General features: G+C 58.3%; 4 protein-coding genes across 4 annotated transcripts; 1 reads left to right on the plus strand and 3 right to left on the minus strand.

Annotated features, from left to right (window-relative positions):
- Positions 1-384: 384 nt before the first annotated feature.
- Positions 385-1,251, plus strand: KVR01_011294 (uncharacterized protein; the record flags this gene model as incomplete). The annotated part of the gene is made up of 2 exons (XM_044788706.1): positions 385-666; positions 1,018-1,251. 2 exons carry the CDS (start codon positions 385-387, stop codon positions 1,249-1,251), a joined length of 516 nt encoding a protein of 171 aa, XP_044639669.1.
- Positions 1,252-8,753: 7,502 nt separating this feature from the next.
- KVR01_011335 (uncharacterized protein) lies at positions 8,754-15,422 on the minus strand. The gene is made up of 3 exons (XM_044788187.1): positions 13,170-15,422; positions 12,595-13,041; positions 8,754-12,497 (listed from the first exon to the last, which is right to left on the minus strand). The coding sequence occupies exons 1-3, from the start codon at positions 13,258-13,260 to the stop codon at positions 12,007-12,009; spliced, it is 1,029 nt and encodes a 342-aa protein (XP_044639710.1). The 5' UTR covers positions 13,261-15,422; the 3' UTR covers positions 8,754-12,006.
- A 15-nt stretch (positions 15,423-15,437) lies between these two features.
- KVR01_011216 (uncharacterized protein) lies at positions 15,438-17,523 on the minus strand. The gene is made up of 2 exons (XM_044782920.1): positions 17,175-17,523; positions 15,438-17,093 (listed from the first exon to the last, which is right to left on the minus strand). The coding sequence occupies exons 1-2, from the start codon at positions 17,353-17,355 to the stop codon at positions 15,475-15,477; spliced, it is 1,800 nt and encodes a 599-aa protein (XP_044639591.1). The 5' UTR covers positions 17,356-17,523; the 3' UTR covers positions 15,438-15,474.
- A 524-nt stretch (positions 17,524-18,047) lies between these two features.
- Positions 18,048-20,149, minus strand: KVR01_011247 (uncharacterized protein; the record flags this gene model as incomplete). The annotated part of the gene is made up of 4 exons (XM_044794109.1): positions 18,048-18,900; positions 19,075-19,503; positions 19,588-19,847; positions 19,916-20,149. The coding sequence occupies 4 exons, from the start codon at positions 20,147-20,149 to the stop codon at positions 18,048-18,050; spliced, it is 1,776 nt and encodes a 591-aa protein (XP_044639622.1).
- Between the last annotated feature and the right edge of the window lie 903 nt (positions 20,150-21,052).

Here is a 21,052-nt window from a genome sequence, read left to right on the forward strand (position 1 = left end):
GATTTCCGTATATCGCACCCGACCGACTGACTGGCTGCATTGACTAGAATAACCCAGCTTCATCTCGGATACACCGTGGGCAATTCTGTCACACAGGAAACGCAATGGGTCCCCCATCGTCGAGCTGTCGCTTATTAATAATGGACGAGCCGCTTCTCCCCCCCGGCGCCTCATCCCCGTTCCCCAGATTAGGTACCTCTGGTGACTTGTTGATGGAAAACCGGGGAAAGCAACAGGTGCGCAATCAAACCCGGTCGCCCTCTAAGGCCTCTCTCATCTTGACGGGCCCCCTTTGCCTCGTCAGGCGGGCATGGCAAGGCCGAACGCTATCAACACAGTCCACACAACGCACGTTCGTCCGCACCAGTTGACTCCAATTCCCTCATGCTCAGCCTCATGCGCCCGCAATCCTCTTGGGCTTGCGCGGGTCTTGCTCCGTTGGAGCCTCCAAGCGATCTGCAGCGCAATTGCACCGTCAGCCCACGCGCCGAGAGCCGGTCCCTGGCTTGTTTCATCCTCGACAGCAGGGGTCAGGCCAGGTTGACCTCAACCTCACCCCGTCCTACGCCATCGCCGACGCCACACTCTCCCTATCCGCCTGCCAGCCCTGAACTTCAGCACGGACGAAGCTTCATGCGCTCCACTCCCGAGCCTGACAGCAAAACCGTGCCACGCACCGGCAGTGTGCCATTGTCAAGTCTGTCCGACCAGGCGGGCAGCCTGGCAGCATGCCACACGAGATTGGCATCTTGGGCAACACATCTTGGCGGGAAACCTATTGGAGTTGTCGCCCCGGTGTTGACTCACCTTGTCGGGCCATACTCTCAAGGGGCGATCGCATTAGCCCTACAACAGAGCAGTTCGCGCACGCCCCGCCATCCTGTTGGAGCTGTCAAACCATCCGATCGCATGCGCATGATTGTCGCTCGGTCCCTTGCTAACCAAGGCCCGACGGCCTTTGGCGACTCAAGACAATGAAGTCTCTGACGCGGCAAAAAAATATCTGTCGGCCGAGAGCCCTACCGGCCTGGAAATGACATGTGCCTCGTTCATCGCGGCGCGGGAGGAGCCGTCGCAGCATGCACTTCTGCCAAAGGACCTGCACCTGTGCGGTCGGGGATGTGGAAAAGCAGCATTTTGTCCCCCGTTTCCAGGGGTTCGGACGTGCGACGCCTGCATGAAATAACTGCCAGGCCCTTCACCGGTGAGCAAGTGAATCGCCCACCTCTTGGGGAGAAAGGTGACAAGTGACACGTGGAACGAAATCTCGGTGCCCTGCAGCAATTTTCCCGACAATGTGTTTGGCGTCGCACAGATCTTGTCGCGGCAATTCAGAAAATGCCCGCACGGAGGGCATGTAAGCTCGCACCCGCAATGCAGCGGCTTGGACTTCCCTATTGCGTTGACGAGTATAATCCCCCAAGGGACCTCGAGGTTTCCCGACCAGCACGCTACCATGCTTGGCCTCACAAGTGAAAACAAAATAGGGGTCGCCCAGTGCTTCAACGCTTGCAACAGAATAATGAGCAATGCCGTCCCTTTGCGGGTACCTCTTCCGGATGCCATGCGGCAGATTCCCCGAGCGTCGTTCCTTGGTCTCCCCGGCAAGGGGACAGCTGGCGACTGTTGCGCGGGAACCTTCCCTCAATGCAAGCTCCTCGTGGGCAGGAAAGGAGCATGCTGGCATCTCGAAAGCTTCAGAAACTCCGCAGCTCGGTCTTTGCGGCGCCCATCCAAGGTCTCAGACGGCCGCGGTAGCGGGAGCGGGAGCGGTTGTTTGTCGTTTATACTATGGTCCCCTAAACGCGCTACTCCGCTCGCGCATCCCGAAGCTGCTCGCTCTCGATCTAATTCTGCCTGAGCTCAATATTTCTCCATGCCGAATAAGGAATAACATCTCTGAATAGCAAAGCGACGCGAGGGCCGTGAGTTGGGATGGTTGTCAGACAGTGTCCACCGAACCGTCGCGTGGACAACAGGGTCTACTCGATCTTGAGGTGGCATCGCCCCTTTCTTGACGTTGGACGAAGAGCACTAAGAACGCAAGTATTCAAGCCTACGGGAAATGGCAGGGCCAACGTGTGGAACGGCACTGTCGACTTGTTTCAGCGCCTCCGTCAACTACAGCCTTGCCCGGGACCGGGACGGGGGAGGTGCGCTTAAGGTTGAGCAGATCGGCCACCGGCAAAGACAGAAACCGACACGTAGCAATTGCGTGGACGAGGTGCACCTCGTGGCACGGCACGGCCAAGATTGAGAGCTGATGACACACGTGATAAAAATGGCTAATGGCTTGCACTGGCAAGCTCTCTCATGACACTGTGCTGGACGCGATGCCCAGTCGATGATGATCTACTATCAAGACTGCAGTCGTTATTGGGCCACGACATCCACACCAAGGAGCATCAAGTGACGCAGAGCGTCAAGCAGGCTGGCAGGCTGGCAGGGTGATGAGCCGCAGCGCAGGTGTCATCCACACTCCAAGATCCTCAGTAAGCAGTAATCCCAGGAGCCATGCCGCGCCGTTAATGCTGTCGGTTGGATCACTGGGCCAATGGCTGTGGTCCTGCCACACCATCCCCACATTGTACTTCAGACGCTCTCGACACACACCCTCCGTACGCATCCTGAAGCGACAGGCATTACGTCTTCTAGAAGGCTTCCATTTGTGTGATGAGACTCCACCACAGCCCTGTAACAGGTGCCCCGTTTAATCGGATCAATCGGGCTCTGCTTCTTCGCCGCGCTCGAAGCCTGGGTGCCTGAAAGGCATGAGACTGGGTGGATATGACGTAACGCGAGGAAGGCAGGGCGCCAGCCGCCCTGTTCCCCAAAGACCGGAAGTTCCGACACGCCATCACGCATACCCACATGTCAAGGAGTTGATATCAGCGCATCGGATGATTACTGCTGATCTCGAAACTCCAGGAACGCTGACAACGAGGGCTAGCACCAAGTGACCCCATGAGGCGAGATCCGCGATTTCAAAACAGTGTGCAGAATGAGTCAACCGGTTCCTGTTCTCGGCGGGCCATGGAGTCAGCAGTGAGATTTATCTGGAGACCCCAGGCGTTGACGCGGGACGATCTAAAATTGGGAAACGCAACGCTGCGCGAATCCCCCACGTTCACACCCCTGCTGCAGAAGGGCCTATCACCATTGCTTGGCCATTCGCAACGGTACTGCATCGCCAACAAGGCACAGGTGGTGAAGGAGGTGAAGGAACAACGGCCCCTCTTGACCACAAGAACGGCACTCTCCGGCCGTTGGTCAAGAATGACTCCGACTTTGTCGAAAGTGAAGACAACTATCTCGGAGATGTAACCGGATCCTGGCCTCCACGCAGCAGCCCTTGCACTGGTCTGTGAAGAAAGTGTCTGTCGCCACCACCAGAGAGCAGCGATACACGTCTTTGGAAGAGGTTGGCAGAGCAAACCCCGGGCAACGAGTGGACAGTTGCCCTGATCCCCATCACCGTCTTCAGTTTCCTCCAACCAGACGATCATGGCACGCCAACTGGAACAGTTTCAAGCTGCGTGCGACTGCTGCAGCCTGCATGTCATCATGACCAAGGGCATGCCAAGAACTCGCTGCCAACAGGCGCGTTGGAATATCGTTGGCGTCCAGTGAAGAGTGCAGAGCTCTGCCCACATTTGACCCTGGCATCGTCGGGCGATGCATTCGCCGGGCCGCCCTGTTTCGGCCCTTGTGTGACCTAAGGAGGAAAGCCAATCCGACGACCCTGCCGACACTGTCAAGCTACAGGAGTGTTGAAGCATTGATCCCGTTGTCGGGTTGGAGGCTATGCTGCTGCCTGCACGATGTGGATCACTTCGAAGCGTGACAACGTGGTCGAGCGCGACGACCATCAAGTTGAACCAGAACGGACTTGTCTCTCAGGTTTTCAGGAAACACATGTACATTCACGCATCAGCATACGCAAGCACTTGCCTCGGCTCTTTTCACAGTACTTCTGCTGCATTTCAAGTTCCGGGCTTGCTCTGGTGAACGTACGTCTCCTCTTTGGCTGCCATTCCTGTATCGCTGCCTCTCCGCATCTCAGACCACATTTGAACGCTCAGACTGGAAGTTCCCTGTCAGCTGCAAAGACTGACGGTATGTCCCGCAGCTGCAGCTGTTGGGCGTTTGCACAATATCCGCTCTGGATTGTGCAGGTTCTCGGACTTGTTTGAAATGCAACGATCCCTCCAGAGCGAGAGTCAGGATGACATCTGGCCGGTGGCAATGCAGCGAACCTACTGCTGGTGAAGGCATTACATGAAGCATCAACCCTGGCCTTTGCAACCTGTCACGTCATGAAGGATGCGACAGTACCTTGCTATTCACGGCACTCTTTGATGTCTAGGGACCTTCACAAATGCGTTCCTCGTCCGGCGATAGCACGGCCTTCCTGCTTGCGTCTCGTATCGCATCTGTCATGAGGCCGCCTGGCAAGGGACCTTCTGCAGCACTGCAGGAGCTTCTTCATGCGTGCTGTCTTTGGCATTGTGAGTTATCATTGGATGAGCATGCATCCCAAAGGACGCTGCAAGTTGTTTCAAGGCCTATGGGGGACGGGCCTGTATCTCGGACATTGCTGCGGCTCGCAAGTTCCTTCTTCATCTTGTGCAACCCTCCGGCTGTTGCACCCAAAAAGACCAGGTGCAGGAACAATCTCACTTATGGGGAAGACAGATGGCGCTATCTCCACAACCAACAGATGGATGACACAAATCCTCCATGCCAAAAGCCCCGTCACGGCACCCTTTGGCCCGGCTTGTTGCTGTCTTCGGGAGCGAGTCGGCGCGTATGGTCGGAAACGTCTGACCAAAGCTTCTAACTTGAGAGACAGACCGAATCCGGATGTGAAGCCACAGAGGGGAAGGCCAAATTGTGGGCAAGTCAAACCAAACTGACCCCAAGCCGCAAGTCGTTGTACCTCTTGTGTCTCACTACTCACCATACTCTCATCTCAGCCTCACGGGCAGCTATCATGGTAGCTACCATCAGAAACGATATATCAGTTATCTCTTGCGTTGCTAAGGAGCCGCCGCATTTTGTCATACGCCCCAGGAGCCCGACACGGATGGGAAGACACTTTATGCCTTCATGTCTAGAGAGCCTTACAGATGAACACGCCCTACACCCTTTTCTTTTAGCCACCGCTCCTCAACATTGGACGTCTTCCGCACCCCCCGAGAACCCCAGTGTATCACTGGTGCCGATTACACTGCGTGAGCGACATCGAGGGTGTTCTACAGATATCCCAAGCAAAACATGCGACAGCTCACACAGCTTACCAGGCAGCCCGGGAAGCATCCGCTGCTCACCCACTCGCCCATGTCTAGAGCGGCAGCGGCTGAAGCCGTGCAGCACCCTCATGAGACTGCCACGTCAGTCGCATGTCCTCCAGACCCAGGCAAGGTTGCGTCAATACTGGATGTCTTTGTGTGATGAGTGTTGGTGACCCGCGAGTTGCCAGTCACAAGACTCAATCGCACGGTCAACCTTCCGGATGCGAATACCCACCATCGGTTCTTCGGTCACCCCATCTGGATGATTGCATTCATAGGAAGAACCACGCACAGGCTCTCCTGACGAGGCAACAGGCCGTGAATAACGCGGCCCGAGGACAGGCCCTCAGCCGGCCGACCCAGCTTATGAGAAGCACATATATGTCTTCCCGTGGTGAATCGTGAGTGGCTCAAACACGTGTGCAGATAGTGATCGCTGCGCCGCCAGGCTGCCTTGGACCTAGGATTACCGGTTTCTTCTGCGGACACGCTCGTGTCTCGTATCATTTGATTTGCGTTGAATGTGCGCACAAGGTTGGCAATCCTTTCTCCTCTTCTCTTGCAGTCTTACAAGTTGTACTCCGTACATCTCATGCCAGTGCTATGTCTCACGGATATCTCCTTTTGACACTGGAACTAGGCTGAAGGAGGTATTTCGAGTCTGACTGACAAGCTTGGCACGGACCCTGCTCACAAATCTCGCGTGTCTACCACCAAGTTCCTCTAATATGGGGCTCTCTGCGGATCTGCGGCTCGCTATCTGTTTCCAGGAGGCGACGACGACGAAGTCGGCCACTCCACTACCCCATACCTCCGCTTGATACGCCCTCGGGGATCCAATAGTGTCGGGCGGCTCGACGGACCTGAGGTTCCGCCCAAGACCGGCACGGTGACAGCATATTCTGGGTCACCTCTAGGGCATTTTGGGCTACCGAGCGTTGTTCATACGGTGCGTTGACCACGGGCATGACCATCCTTGCGACATTCAGTGGTTTTCATAAGGCACCCCATGATACCACCTTGTGTGTGGATGCTAATAGTCTTACCCACGTGGGCTTGGCTGCTAAGACGGTCCATAGAGCGGGCCAAGACCCGTTCATCCTCCGAGCGACGGGGTCCACGGTCGAGTCCCACTGAGATACGGCACACCACACTATCGTCCATTTTGGGGACTCGCCTTCGTTGTCCAAGACCGCCGAGACGGTATATTGACGGCTCAAGTTCCGCGCCGCCTTTTGTTGCCTAGAATGAGGTGGGTAAGACAGAGATTAACGAGCTCACTCACCGTGACAGCTCCAGATTCAAGGAATCCTTCTGGCTTCCACGAAGCCGCATTTGGTGATGTGGCTCTCTACTAATGCAAGCCGAGCTGTGAGGTCGAAGTCTGCGAGGTTCCAAGGCTTGGACTGAAACGATTAATGATTATCAATGAATTACAGCCGCAGGATGTTCGAGGCCTGCCCGCCACCTCATTGTGCATGGAATGATCAGTCTGATTGCTTGTCAGAAAAGCGATATCTGACGGGGTGAATGCCAGGATGCCTTTGAACCCCCGACTCTGCGGAAAGTATTGTACGCACGCACGCGCCAGCATACGGTCCCTGATGGGACGCTCGCGGCACAGTCAGGATGCTGCAGTCTCGACCTCAGCTGACACCAGTGCATACTCTACAACAGCGGTCACCCAGGGAACGAGGTAAGCGTCTCGATCATGTGTCCCCTGCACAATGCTGGTTTCCAGCACCTTGCAGCTCGTGTTATATTGCCAATATCAGAACCGAGCAGGGGCAACATGTCAAAGTGATCGCTCTTATCATCCCTCGCGACCGTTTTCCCATAGTCTCCAAGGGGGACAGGGGACCCAAGGATTGGGGTTCGTTGACGTATCGTATTCTTCGTCCTTGTATGAATACTTTTCCAAATGTTGACAGCCGCTTCTGCTTAGCACCCGGCCGCCGCATACCCCAAGGGAATCACGCGGTAGTAGCCAGGGGGGGCGAGATGTTGTGGTCAGGCTCCCTGATATCAGTTCTCATGAAGCAGTCACTATACCGGACAGCTGTTGTCGGGTGCTGAAGAATCTATATTTGACATGATTAGGTCCCCTCATCCCCTAGATGGCACCTGGCCGTCTCACAGGCCCGGGCGTGCAGGTTCCAAGCTTGACGGTCGGATCCTATGAGCAGCACCTGACCATTGGGATGCGATGGGGTCAGTCACCAGCCGGTCGCAAAGACCGTAGTGTACGGGTCTCCTGGTGAAGGCTGATCAAGTCGCCCAGTCATGAAGCGGCCGGACCGTTTGCTTGATCCTAGGACCACGGTACCAGCACTCGCCCGTCATACTCCGGGCACACCGTCAGGTTACACAAGGGACGACTTAGGACCGTGCCGGCATTTGTGTCGCAGTTTGTCCCAACCATGTCATATATGTATGTACACTTGGTAAGCTATAGGCTTGCGAATTCCCCACATGACGACAGAGATCCTTGCTCACCTGAAATCGACCGCCCCAGGGGTTAGGTCGTGAGGTCTAACTGGCATGTCCGCAATGTGTGTAGCCGCCTGCTCACGGCTGGGTCGGAACATACTACGCGGCCAACCGAATTAATAGAGTGCCGAATATTAATGCGAAAGCGAACGCCGATTGGCATGAAAGGGGAAATTCCAACGAAGGTCCCTCCCGTCAAAGAAAAAGTCAAGCCTCCGAGGGGCCCTTGCCGAGTGTACGGCGCAGGCCCAGCCTGCGCATTTTCTGCTAGCGCGCCGAATAGTCCGTGAGGCAGCCGAGACATGCATTGTGCATTGCGGCTTGCATTGCGGCGGTCGCCTTACGGGGACTCGGCGCTGGCTGGCTGGCTGAAGGGGCCGGAACGCAAGGGCAAGGTGAAGGAACGGAGCTTGCATGCGTGCTGGGGAAGCGCCGAAGAGCGGTGAGGGCGCGTGGTAAAATACGGGGGCCTCTAGTGAGGTGCACCAGAGGCCGAGGCCGTCTGTTGCCTTACCGCAGGCCCGGACGGGGGCTGGCTGGGGGCAAAGAAGGGGTGAGATAGGATAGCGCAGCGCAGCGCAGCGCAGCGCAACGCAACGCAACGCAACGGCAAAACCAAAGGTCCCTGTCGCCTGCAGTTGACGGGCCCCTTCTCATGTAAGTGAGTCGGAATCGGGAAGGAGGGCCATGCGCTCCATCGGTGCAATCGCATTGAGACCTCGGATGCCTGGCTCTTTGGACGACGCTCGAGACGAATCTTGTGCTCTGCTGAGCTGCCCGGTGCAAGAGGTATACAGGACCTCATCTCACGAGCTGCGGTACATGCAAACTCCATCGAGCTGAGCAGTCGGTATATTCAGGGGATTTGTTTGGGGGGTGGCGTCGTCAGCATGTGGCTATCCCCAAGTGGTGACCTGCCCTAGACATCGGCTTGACATGACAGTGACATGTCTCAGGGATGTCTTCTCGTCGTCTTAATTGCGTTCTCTTTTGTTCTGACACACACACCAGAACCCCTGGCTGAACGTGGGTTCTCCTACGAGTGCTGGCGGGGAAGAGTGGCCGTACCCAAACAAACGACATGTCGTTCTCTCCTCCAGTCCCGCCCAATGGCACCCTGTCACACGGACGCACCACGAGCACAGAAAGAAGGTCCTATATCAAACCCTCGTGACACAATACCTGAGTTTGGCACAACAGACCTCCACACATGGATATCATGGCACATCAGTCAGTGACACCGCCTGGTCAGCGTGTGTTACGTGCCACCCACGCCGGCTCAGCCTCCTCTCCTCCCTCTCACACACACACTCCCACACACGCTCACGCACACCCCTTGTCCTTCATCGATCTAGTGTCACCACCTGCACTACCCCTTTCCTAGAGATCGCGCCGCCGTCCCATCCCATCCCCCCCGGCCCCTCCATCCCCTTCTCCAGCAGCAGCAGGAGCAGCAGCAGCAGCAGCCCTGTCTACCTGTCGCCCAAACGCGGCCGGGCGTCGACGTCGACGAGACAGACCACGCGGCACTTGTCATGCTACCTAGCTACCTACCTACCTAACCCCCCCCCCTTGCCCTCCGTCTGCATCACCAGCTATGCATGCAGGTGAAATCGAATCCGGCCCAGCGGCGTTGCCGCTCCAGGACACCGAGGGGAGAGGCGGAGGCGGAGGCGGGGGAGGGGAGGGGGAAGATCGAGGGGGGATGTCTTGGATGCCCTGAATGTCCTGTCCGGGACCGAGAGGCTGGTCGCACGAGGGGGGCGGCGACTTCAGTGGCGGCCCATCTCCTGAGAGAACAAGGAAGGGGAGACGGGGGTGTTGTTGTTGTTGCTGTTGTTGCTGTTGCTGCTGCTGTCGTTGATGGCATGAGCTGCTGTTGCACATGAGCCGATGGACAGATGGGCATAAAGTCGGGCTATGTATGTGTTCCTCTTTTTTCCTCTCGTTTGGGCGGGGGGGGGGGGGAGTGGGCGTGGTCTTCGTTGCGTGTCACCACCACCACCACCACCCTTGGGTGTGTCCGAAAACGCCCACCGCGCGGCGTTGTCGTGCGACGCACGCAGTGGCCGACTAGGTTGGTTGCTTGCTTGGAGATGCGCAAGTGTTGTCCTCTCCCTCGTGGCGTGGCGGCCGTGCCCTGCCCTGGCCTGGGCGGGAGGCGGCATTCAACATACAACACGCGGCGCCTCGGTGCTACTCGGTGGCCTACCTGGGGAGGGGCTATTTGTGTTGTCGTCGTTGTTGCTGCTGCTGCTGCTGCCCCATACAGCCACCCCTCGCGGTCGTCTGCCTGCCTGCCTGCCTGCCTGCCTGTCTGCCTGTCGACCGCGGCTCGGCGGATACGCGCATGGGTCTAGGTCCTGTGGCGCGTCTGCCTTATTCTCGTGGATTACTTTTCCCACGTTGTTATGTGTGTGTGTTCTTTTTTTCTGATATATCAGCTCGTATGGGGGTTGCACATAGGCTGTCCTAATTGCCTTGTTTCCCCTGGCGTACGAGGGAAGCCGGTGAGAGAGAGTGTGTGAATCGGTGAGGTTACCCCCGCCATTTCACATTCCTCCATGGAAGGGAGCTGCTCCTCTTCTCAAGCCGCTCGTGATAGACCAGGCGATCGAGAAGGCAACGTCTCGGCGGGAGTCGTTTCTAGGGGAAGGGGGATGGGCTTGTCTCACGGGTGGAACGAGGCGAGGCGAGGCGAGGCGAGGCGAGGCGTGGTTTCGGACGAGGACGAGGACGATGCACCCACTCCCTGGCAATTCTCTCAATTTTTCAATTTTCTTTTTTGACATGTCGCGATCACTACCTTGTAGCCGTGGAGTGTGCTGCGTTGCGCAGTTCTGGTTCCTGATTCACACACCTGCCCTGTGTAAGGCCAACCTAACAAAAACCAACTCAGGCACGGGCTGGATGCTAGACTGACACTCAGGGGTCATGCCCACGTCTGCGTGGCCCGAGGTCTGTCACCGTCGAGACATGTGTTGGGGAGCTACCTAGCTATGTGTGAGGTGAAACCCTTGTCCACCGGTACAAGCGGTACGCAAATACCAAACGGACCTGGAAATTGTACTTATTTATTTTACTCCTTTTGGGTCGTCACATATCAATCACCACCCCCAAGGCTTGCGCAAGTCTCGTAACCAATTGATACCTGAGCCTGCCACTTTTGCAATAGAAACAGGCACTGTGTCACCAGAGGAGGGCGAACGGCCCCGCGGCGTGCGTGACCCGTCGCTAGCTAGCATCGATGGAGGAAGATCCACGGAACTCTCCGTGGAGCCGTGCCGTGGAGGTCCACAGTTTTTTCCCCCCTCGCTGCAACGTAAGCGGGCACCGAGCGTCACTATCGTGCGAGAGGAAGGGATGTGGGCAGCAGATATCCCCCCCCCCCGGGGTTTTGCTCCTGGGCTAGCGGAGCCGAGGGGTAGAGATGGCAAAGTCCGCGGGCTGATCGATTGGTGATGCTGCGCGTGGAGGATTTCTTCCCGCCCTGCCCTTGTGGGGTGGTAATAGGATGGATGGTTGGATCATGCCATCATCAACAGCAGCGATAAGGGGTGAGTCAACGCCTCGAGAGGTCGTCGGCCAGTGCCGGGTGGGACGTGGGCGTAGTAGTACGTCTCTGGCGGGCGAGCGAGCGAGCGCAGAGGGGCATGTCAGGACGAGGCTCGTGAGACCGAGGCGGCAGGATCAGCCCACCCGTGTCTCGGGATGCTGTGTTGTCTCGCCCCGGTCGCTCGCTACGGTTGCCTCGTTGCGGGCGTGAGGCCCGGGCGGGGGGGTGCAGATGCTTCTTTTCTCCCAACTGCCGCTGCGTGGTGTAGGTAGCCCCGTGTGGAGACAAGGCATGTTCCGTGCCCACGACGACGACGGTTCGCCGCGCCGCGCCGCGGGTTCCAGTTGCCCCCCACGCCCACCCGGCACGAGATGGCGCTCGGCGCCCTGGCCTGGCCTCGAGGGTATTGGCCTAGTTGACGTGCCGAGTGAGGTCTCGATGGGGTGATGGGTGGCGATGGTGAGGGAAGGTGCTGCCGAGAGGAGAGGAGGCGTGGAGAGGGCCAGATATGCCGGCAAGTAGGAGCAGGCATGGCGTGAGATAGTCACGGGCAAAGTGCAAGACACCCGGGTTCAGGCTCGTCGATCTCCGGGGCTGGAGACGGCTGTGGCGCCTGTCAAGCACCTCGTCGTCCCGTTCGGGAACAGGAACGGGAACAGCTCGGCATCACAGGTCTCTCATGACCTCCCCGACGGCCTTGGCAGCCATGCGCTTCTTCTGGTCCTCTGGCAGGCCGGCGCTCATGTCCTTGACGGCCTGGAGCTTCCGCATCATGCGCTCGACCTTCTGGATGTCTTCATCCCCTAGCTCGCCGCCGGCCTCGTCCGTGGCCAGGGCCTGGGCTGATGCGGCTGGGTCAGGGCCGCCCGGTTTGCTTCCGATGCCCTGGCTGTCCCCGTCATCACCTTCACGCTCTGCGCGGGCCTCCCAGATCGCCTTCTTCAGGCCCTCGAAGTCTTCCCTGTCGAAACCGAAGTCCAGGTTCTCCGGGTCTAGGTCAGCCCCGTCGTCGTCGTCGTCGTCGTCATCGCCGTCAAGTGCGCCTTGCTTCGTGACATCTCCTAGTGCCGCCAGCTCGTCGTCTCCGTCGTCTGCCGCGAACGAGTCCCACTCGTTTGACTCGAGAGCCTCGAGGACACGGGGGATGCCCATTTTCTCTGCGTTTCTGGTCAGTAAGAGTAATATCTTGCATGCGAAGCGGGGGAGGGAGGGCGGTGTCGGTCTACTGAGTAGGAGAAGTAGAAAAGAACTCACCGCCAAACTCGTTCTTGGCGCCCTCGGGCGTGGCAGAAGAGTCAACGTGGACAAACTCGAGCCCGGCGTCCCCACAGGCCTCATCCCACATGTCCAGGTCGTCGAGGTGCGGCACCTCGCCGACGCCGACGCCGAGCCCGACGCCGTCCCACTCCCACCCGCCGAGGCCCTCCCTGACGACCCTCCCGACCTCCCTGATCAGGTCCCTGTGCTGCTGCGGGGAGGACGACGACACGGGGAAGACGACGACCACGCCGCCGAGGACCTCGAGGACCTCCCTTGCCTCGGGGGACAGGAAGGAGTCTGCCCACTCGGGAGCGGTGGTGATGAGGTCCAGCCATATGGGCACGGTGGCGGTGTAGTAGGCCGTCTTGAGGGTGAGGTCGTGGGTGGTGCCCGCGAGTGATGTTGCCGCCGAGGCGGGCTCTGGGCTGGCGCCCGTGAGGTCTGGGCCAGCTGGGTTAGTCTGGTGAATTCCATTTTCTTGCTTCATCATGCGTTGAGGACTGTCGATATTTCGACGCAGTGATCGTGTATGTGTGTGAGAGTGTGCATGATAGGTTCTGTGGTCTCACCTTTGATTACGCGGGTGAGATGCTCGGTTGAGCCTTCCAAGGACACGGCCAGTATCCTGCGTGGGTGTGAGATGGCCTTGGGTTTCGCCATGATTGCTGATGGGCCGGCGATTGAGGATCAGTTACAAGATGTCTGCTTGTGCTGTGTATTTACACGACGTGTTGTTGGTCGATGCAGCCCCAAGGAGTGCAGGAGCCTTAGGTTGGCACCGGCTTATGTAATTCTCCCACTGCGGGCTCTGGAATGTCACCGTCCCGTCCTTGCACAGGCGCCCACTGCCAGGCTGGGTCTCTTGCGATCCGATTCTTCTTGGATGTCGTCCACATCACAAGGGGACAATTGACTGCGCAACCACTCCCTCACACCTTTGCCAACGGCGAAAGATGCTGTCCCGGTGTATTCGGACCTCGGATGGCCGCACTCGGCTCCGGACCCGGAGGCTTGCATGACGGCACAGGACTCGGTGTAGACCGGAGTCATGCACGTCCAAGCCCACCATCATCAAGAACACCCCGTCGCCTTGGCCTCTGCCTCTTCCATCCACGTGGACCGCAGCCTCTGCTGATGCCCAGAGCCCTCCACCTGGTGCCGAGCCAGTGGAACTTTCCACCACCGTCTGGGCCAGAGCCAGAGAGGAGTCAACGAGGACAGTGCATGAGCAGCATTACTCTTATCCCGAGGGCCCAGCCGAGAGGGCCACCCTCCCTCCCCCGTCGGGAATGGGATCCGGGCGTGGTCCAGACCGGGCGAACACACGAGACAGTGGGACCCTGATGAGGCGCACGTGTGAATCAGATAAGGAAACAGCCTGTGGCGGCCAGACAGGGAGCCGACCACACATACACACGTATGTATTGCATCTTGTACCGTATACATCGAGTACTTTGGGCCCCGCCTGCCCGAGCAGACGGAGGACGGATCATGGCCTGGCCCACCCACCTACTCACTCATTTATTCAACGGCCCGCCGACGGGGGCCACAGCTCAGTTCAACTCAGGCCCAGGCCAGGCCCTCGCCGGAAGCGAAGTGACGCGTCCCGATGCATCTCGGAAGCCGCACGCACGCGGGAAGCAATATATTGAAAGGGGTCCCCACATGCATCCCGAGCCCACGGCGCAAAAAAGCATACGGGATATTGTAGGTTTGTTGCGCCTTTCCCTCAGATTAATTAAACAACACAAAAAGACCAACCCAGTAACCCAACCTCCCCACCCCTAAAGGGACCCGCTTCTTCGGCCCAGGGATGCCCTCGGGTACCTGACAGTACATACTTTTTGGCTTAATTACGTGGTGCGCCCGCCCTCGTTCTCCACCCCTTTTTATAAATCCCTTTCCCCGACCTCCCGTCTCCTTCCCCGAGACAACGGATCCCGTCTCTCCTTCCGCCCGCTCGGGTTTGCACGCCCGGGGCAGCGGGCAGAAAGGTAAAAGGCCCCCGCGGGCGGGGCCAGGCCATTGTGATGGGGAGGGGGAGCAATTGTTTCGGCCAAGAGCTTAAATAAACCGGGCCGGGACGGGGTTGTCTTGTGTATGTACCCCGGGTACATACATGATGACGGACCGGAGGCGCGCTCCGGGACTGGGGGAGGGGGGGGACGTGGATAGATAGATGGATGTTGTCGCCAAGGTTTGTTGTGATGGCAGTGACTGACTTCAGATGTCAGTCAGGGTCCGTCCATGCGCTGCGGGAAACTCTGCGTGTATGCATGTGTAGGAGACCTAATCGAGGCCTTTTGCCTTTTCATCGATTCATGCCTTGGTGGAGATGAGGCTTTCTCCCCGGGGTCGGACCAACCATTACACGCATACGAGACACATCACATGTTTCCCGCCTCGTGTTGTGGGCCTCGGCAACCTGTCTGTCTGTCTGTTGCCCGAAGGATATCATTGCTGCTTCGAAGAGACTCCAGACGGAATAGCTAGCCAGCACGCCTCCAAGCCGAATACGCGCGGGTTCTGGGAAGGGAAAAAATCTCCACGCCCAACTTATAATGCAAGTCGAACACGGCTGCGACTGTTATCATTTGCTGTTTCGATCGACCCGGAATAATCTTTCCTATTTTCTACCGTCGCAAAGGCCTGAAACCAGTAAACGCAAAAAAGCGCATGTCGAGAAACTGAACGCCAGGCTGAATGCAACCAGTGAAATATCCATATGTGTATATAGGCATCACCGCAGAAGACAAAAGCCGATCCCCGGCGCGAAACCCTTCTGCCCGTTTTCTTTCCAGACAGACAGACAGACAGACAGACAGACAGACAGACAGACAGACAGACAGACAGACAGACAGGAAAAAGCCACAATCAGTCCACCTCGTCCTCGTCCTGCCGTTGCTTGTGTTTTGCGTTGGCGTGCGCGTTCGCCAGGGAGTTATTCGACGCCTTCCGCAGCAGCCCGCTCACGCCGCTGCCGACGCCCATGTTCCGCCCCCCGCTGCTGCTGCTGCTGCTGTTGAACGGGTTGCCGGGGCTGCCCGGCCTCGGGTTCAGGGGCCCGGGGCTGCCCTTGCCCCTCTGCTGCTGCTGCTGCTGCTGCTCCTCCTCGGCGTCCGGCTCGTCGTCGCTCGTGTCGAACAGGCTGTCGTTGTCCCCGTAGATGTCGTCCGGCTTCCTCCGCCTGGCCGCCGCCGCCGCCTCGTCCCTCCTGGCCGCGGGGCTCAGCCTGCTCATGTTCACGCCGGGCTGGTCCGCGTACAGGTTGGGGTCCCTGCCCAGGACCTTGTCGGCCTTGCTAGGCGTCTTGCGCGGCGGGGCCGGCCTCTCGTCCCGGTAGTGGCGGCCGGCGCCCCCCAGGGGCGGGTTCCAGGACGGCGGCGTCAGCTCCGACCCGACGTCGCCGCCGCCGTCGTCCGGCACGCCCCAGCCGGCGGCCTGCTCCCTCGCGCGCTGCTCGTTGCGCTCGCGCTCGATGCGCTGGGTGGCCTCGAGCCACTTGGGCGACGGCTCCCACGTCCAGCCGTCGCCGGTGGTGTTGATGATGGGCACGCCCCACAGCCAGGGGTTGTGCCCGAAGAGGTGCAGCAGGTTCCGCCTCCAGCCCAGGTCGAAGGCGTTGGGGAGCTTGCTGCTGTCCTGCTCCTCGAGGTACTCCTCGTACCTCTTGCGCGCGCGCTGGCGCTCCATCTCGTCGTAGGAAAGGTGCCTCGGCATGCCGCTGATCAGCGTCGCGCTCTCCTCGTCCCTCTGGCTCGGCGCCAGGGTGCGGAGCTCCTCGCCCTCCTCGGGCCGGGTGACCCCCGGCAGTATGTTCTGGTGCGTGTCCAGCAGTTGTTGGCCGTAGCGGGGCATCGGGACGCCGCGCCCGTCGGTGTGCTGTGCCTGGTAGGCATTCTGCAGCGTCTTGCGCAGCGGTGAGAGGTACCTGGTCTTCTCGAGACACTCGATGGTAGTCTGCCCGCGGGCCGCCAACATGATGTGCCACGCTGTGAAGGCGCCGACGACCAGCGATATGATGCCCGCGATGACGCACAGGACGATGTAGTTGACGGGCATCAGCGACTCGACATACGTCACGTCGCTGACGATCTCATCCCACGTCCAGGCGCCCGACACGAGGAAACTGTACATGCTGAAGAGCGTGGTGTATATGAGGAACAGCAGGAAGGCCTTGTGGTTGCGCAGGCCGATGCAGGTGGCGAGCCAGGGGCAGTGGTGGTCCATCTTGAGGACGCAGCGGCGGCAGGTCGAGCAGTGGTGGGCGCGGTCGGGCTTGCGGGCCTGGCATTTCTTGCAGAAGCGGATCTCGCCGTTGGACTTGACGGTGAAGGTGGTCGGGCTGGTGGTCGCACGGGAGGGCTCGTTGGTGGGCAGGGTGCTGTACCCGCTGTCGTTGGTCGTGCTGCCGGGCGGGGTGAAGACGGCCGTCGTGTAGGACCAGTTCAGCAGGGCGTAGAGGATGACGGCAAGCAGCGAGGACCACGTGCCTGTGGGAGCGCGGCGGGAGCGCAACGGTCAGCGGGCCGGATCTCGAGGGACGGGGGATCGTTGTTTCTGGGTGGTCATACCTATCCAAGATGATTTCGGGGCATTTAGCCCTATGTTACAGTCGACAAACACAGCCCATGATGTGATGCCGTAGACGAAGGCGAGGGGGAAGTACGTGGCGCATCGACAGCAGCACCTCTCGATCCTCCTTGCCCATCGAGCCATGATAGAAGAAGCGTCGAAAGGACCGCGCCCGTCCATCGATGTGTCAAGAATTCTATGCTGGCGACGCAAAGACTGAAACCATTTCAAAGCAAGATATCAGGCGCTGGAAGAAGGGGAGGAAGGCAGCATGGCAAGGAGCAATCAGGCTGTCGGGGTTGCCACAAGTGGTCACTGCACACGCTTCGGCGCTGACGGCAGATGTCGTTGTTGTTTGGCCCATTTTACCCAGGTGAGGCTGAGTGCAGATCGCCCCCAAGGGTTCATGCAGCAGCGAATCACACCCCCTTGTTTGAAACAACTGCAGGGGCCGAGAGCATCAGTGAGCGGGTCCCGACGGTCACTCTGGAAGCACATGGCACGCATTGTAGGTCCCTTTGTACAAAACCGGCCATTACATTAGCATGTCCTTTTACAATAGCTCTCTCTATCTAGCCAGCTGGACTCCAACAATCCTCAGGTGACAACGCACAAGCAGTTGTACCCCATGCTCCTTTTAGAGCAAGGCATCAATCCCCCCAATCGTGACATCGAGCAAGCAGCAGGAAAGCGGCAGCGCTGCTTCTGTGCCCACATACGATTTCTCTCTCCAATCATTCTTACCAACCACAGAAGATGACCAACAACGAGCATCACATCCCTTTTCTGAGGTGACGAAAGGGCTGGGCCCAATCACCACTCACTCCGTGCTCTGCCTGAGCTGCTCCCACACTAGGTAGGTACTTCTCCCATCACCAGCCCCAGTCGCGTTTCTTGGAATTGGCAAGCCGGCCCTGGTCCTCCTCCCGGGGCACAGGACCCTTGTCCCAGGTGTCCCAGCCGAAAGCCTCAAATTGCTGCTTGCGGTAGCTGATGTACCGCTCCGGCACCGGTGTCTCGATCCCCTCACCAGGCTGCAGCATCTTCTGCTGCTGCTGCTGCTGCTGCGGCGGCGGCGCCTGCGCCTCTCGCTGCTGCGTGTTGTCCCGCCGGTCACGTGCAGCGGACGATGTTTGGCCCCACGGACTGGCACGTTTCTCCTGGGCCTGCAGGCGCGCGAGCGCCTCGGCGGTGAGGGCCACTTCCGGACTGGCACGTTTCTCCTGGGCCTGCAGGCGCGCGAGCGCCTCGGCGGTGAGGGCCACTGCTGGACCGGAGCCACGAGGGCCGCCGCCCTCTTTTCCGAGCTGCTGCAGGTATTTGCCCAGGGCCGCCTCCGTGAGATCCGACCGGACCGTGTCGGCCGGGCCGGCTGCGCTCTCGAACCCGTGCACCTGCTTGTGGCCAAAGGTCGGGCCGCGGGTCTCCTGCGGCTCGTACAGTCCCTTGAACTTGTCGTCGAGCTTGAACTCCTGGGTGTTGTCGTCGAAGATGCCTCCGCACTCGACCATGCCCAGGGTCAGCTGGTCGAGGAAGATCCTGTACATGTCCTGCTCGTCGAACTCGCTGTTGATGCTGCACTTCCTACTTGGGGACTCGACGTGTGCGGCGAGGGCATAGAGGAAATTGAACCGATCCTTACAGCAAGGGCATGAGAACTTGGTGCCGCTGTGGTTGGCCGACCTTAGATGCTGCATCAAGGCGGTCATGGTGTTGAATGCCTTCCTGTGATGGTCGAGTCCTAGGTCAGCATACTTCATACATTCAGGTAAGAACCTCGTTTATGGCTCGACTCCAAACTGTGGTCCGGACGCGTTTCATCACGAGTCTGGTGCACATCTCTCAGATGTTGGGTGGTATGTGTTGATCAGGGGAAAGGAACGTGGTGGCTGTGCTTACTGGCAAACTGCCTTGTGTGGACACTTGTACTTTTGCAAGAGTTCATTCCAGCATTGCTGAGGGTTGAAGAAGGGGCTGTTTGGGTCGATTATGTCCTGCCCACGGACACGCTCAACTGCGCCTTGGTTGCCGGCCTTCAGCGCCTGCAACTGCTCTTGGGTTGGCCTCTGAGCTGGGCGTGACTCTGGGAACAGCTTCTCTTTCCTGGCCCATGCGTTCGTGTCGTACGCTCCGTCGAGTTGGCTGACTTGGTCGCCAGTCAGGAGGTCTGTGGCGTCGCTGTTTCCATGCAGATACTCACGATGAGCCATCCTCGGAAAGTCCTTGCCCAGTGAAGGAGCAGGCTCCGCTGACGCCCACGTGTTTCGATCAGCAGACTCCCACTGAGAGAGCTTGTTTGGAACTTCCTGCCTGCTACCTGTCAATAAACTGCCACAGGTCCGGAAGCGGAGCGTGGTGGTGCGTTAAACCATGACGGACGAGACAGTGTCAAAGGAGAAGGGAGGCACTTACCAAGTAGGCTCAGGGTCCGCGTCGTACCCCAGACACATGGAGAAGTCCTTCTCCTTGAGATTTGGGAACTCGAGCCTGGCCGCGAGATCGAGCTTCTGCAGATTCTTGGCGAAGTTGAACTTGTCGGCGAAACGTGCTTGCAAGGTCTCAATGTCCAGCTGGCAGCACTGGCCAAGCTCCACGTGCTGGATGAAGCCAGAGAGCCTGTCGTGCTTCACGGAGCAGGCAGGGCATTCGAAATCTTGCTTGTGGGGGTGCACCTGGAGACAAGGTTAGAGTCGTTGCCGCGAGGTCGCGCTCTGCGCAATGCGCAATTATCCTGACATACCAGTCGCATGTGCTCGAGCTCGCCGCCTGTGGTGTGGAAGTCTTGGTCGCATAATTTACAGTAGAGGTGAAGCCTCCTCCGGCTTGAATCCTCACTCTCTTCTTTGATTCTCTTCAACTTGTGGGCGCGTAGGGCGTCGATGGAAGGGAACCTAGCCTCGCAGAAACCGCAGGTCGTGGGCCCAACGGGCTTCAACCTCGGGGGGCCAAGCTGCCACTCCTGATTGCTGTTCATGTTGCAATTCTGTACTGTCAACAGGACGGCTTGATCAGAAAATGTGTTGGGGGGGGGGCCTAAGAGGCAAGAGGAGGTTGTTGTTCTGTTGTTGTTTTGGGTGGGAGATGCCTAACAACCTCAGAACAAGACCAGGTGGGACAAGGGCCTTTGTCAACCGAATTTGAAAAGTCCTTTCGAGATGGAAAGATTTCTTTCTGAAAGATTGGTTTTAATGGCTCAAGTGAGGGTGTGAGGCTGGGGGGTCCGGGACGCGAAGGGAAGAGAGATCGTGAGTTTTGAGACTTGAAAGGGAGGCAAGGGTACTGGTCCGGGTCAGCCCAAGTTTTGGCAGCAAGAAATCAGCATTCAAGCTTGCCTGTAAACTTAACACTTGGAGGCCGGACTGCTTCCTGCCACTTGGGGGTGCAGGTACCCCTTTTACCGGGAGTATTCTGCACCTTTACGAGGACAGTCCTGCCAGACTACTTGAAATTCCTACAATAATAGCCTTCTGCAGACTTAAACGGCAGATATTAACAGTTCACACCATTTCCAGAGTCTACATCACTACAAAAAAGTGTTGCGAGGCTTCCAAGGTTTTGAATCAAAGCTCACATGCCATTTACCCAAGTACAGTACGTACTTCGGTGCTGCTTCCCTGGACGCACTCCAGCAGTCCGCCCTTTAACAGGGCTCAGAGCCTGGAGTTAAAACTTTATCCATTTAGTGTTCTTTTTGGGTTTTGATGTAGTGTGATCTTCATGACCTGGGTAGACCTATGCCTCCCTGATATTGCTATTCTGGCTCCCGGAAGTCATGCAGAACCGTCACAGCAGTAAGTTTTGCGGTGCTAGCCCACGTGTCACAGTCCTCAATGGGAAATCTTATGCTGTAACAGGATTTAATGGCGAGTTAATTCTA

Source organism: Diaporthe batatas, assembly GCF_019321695.1.
Source record: "Diaporthe batatas strain CRI 302-4 chromosome Unknown Contig00015, whole genome shotgun sequence".
Taxonomy (NCBI): Eukaryota; Fungi; Ascomycota; class Sordariomycetes; order Diaporthales; family Diaporthaceae; genus Diaporthe; species Diaporthe batatas.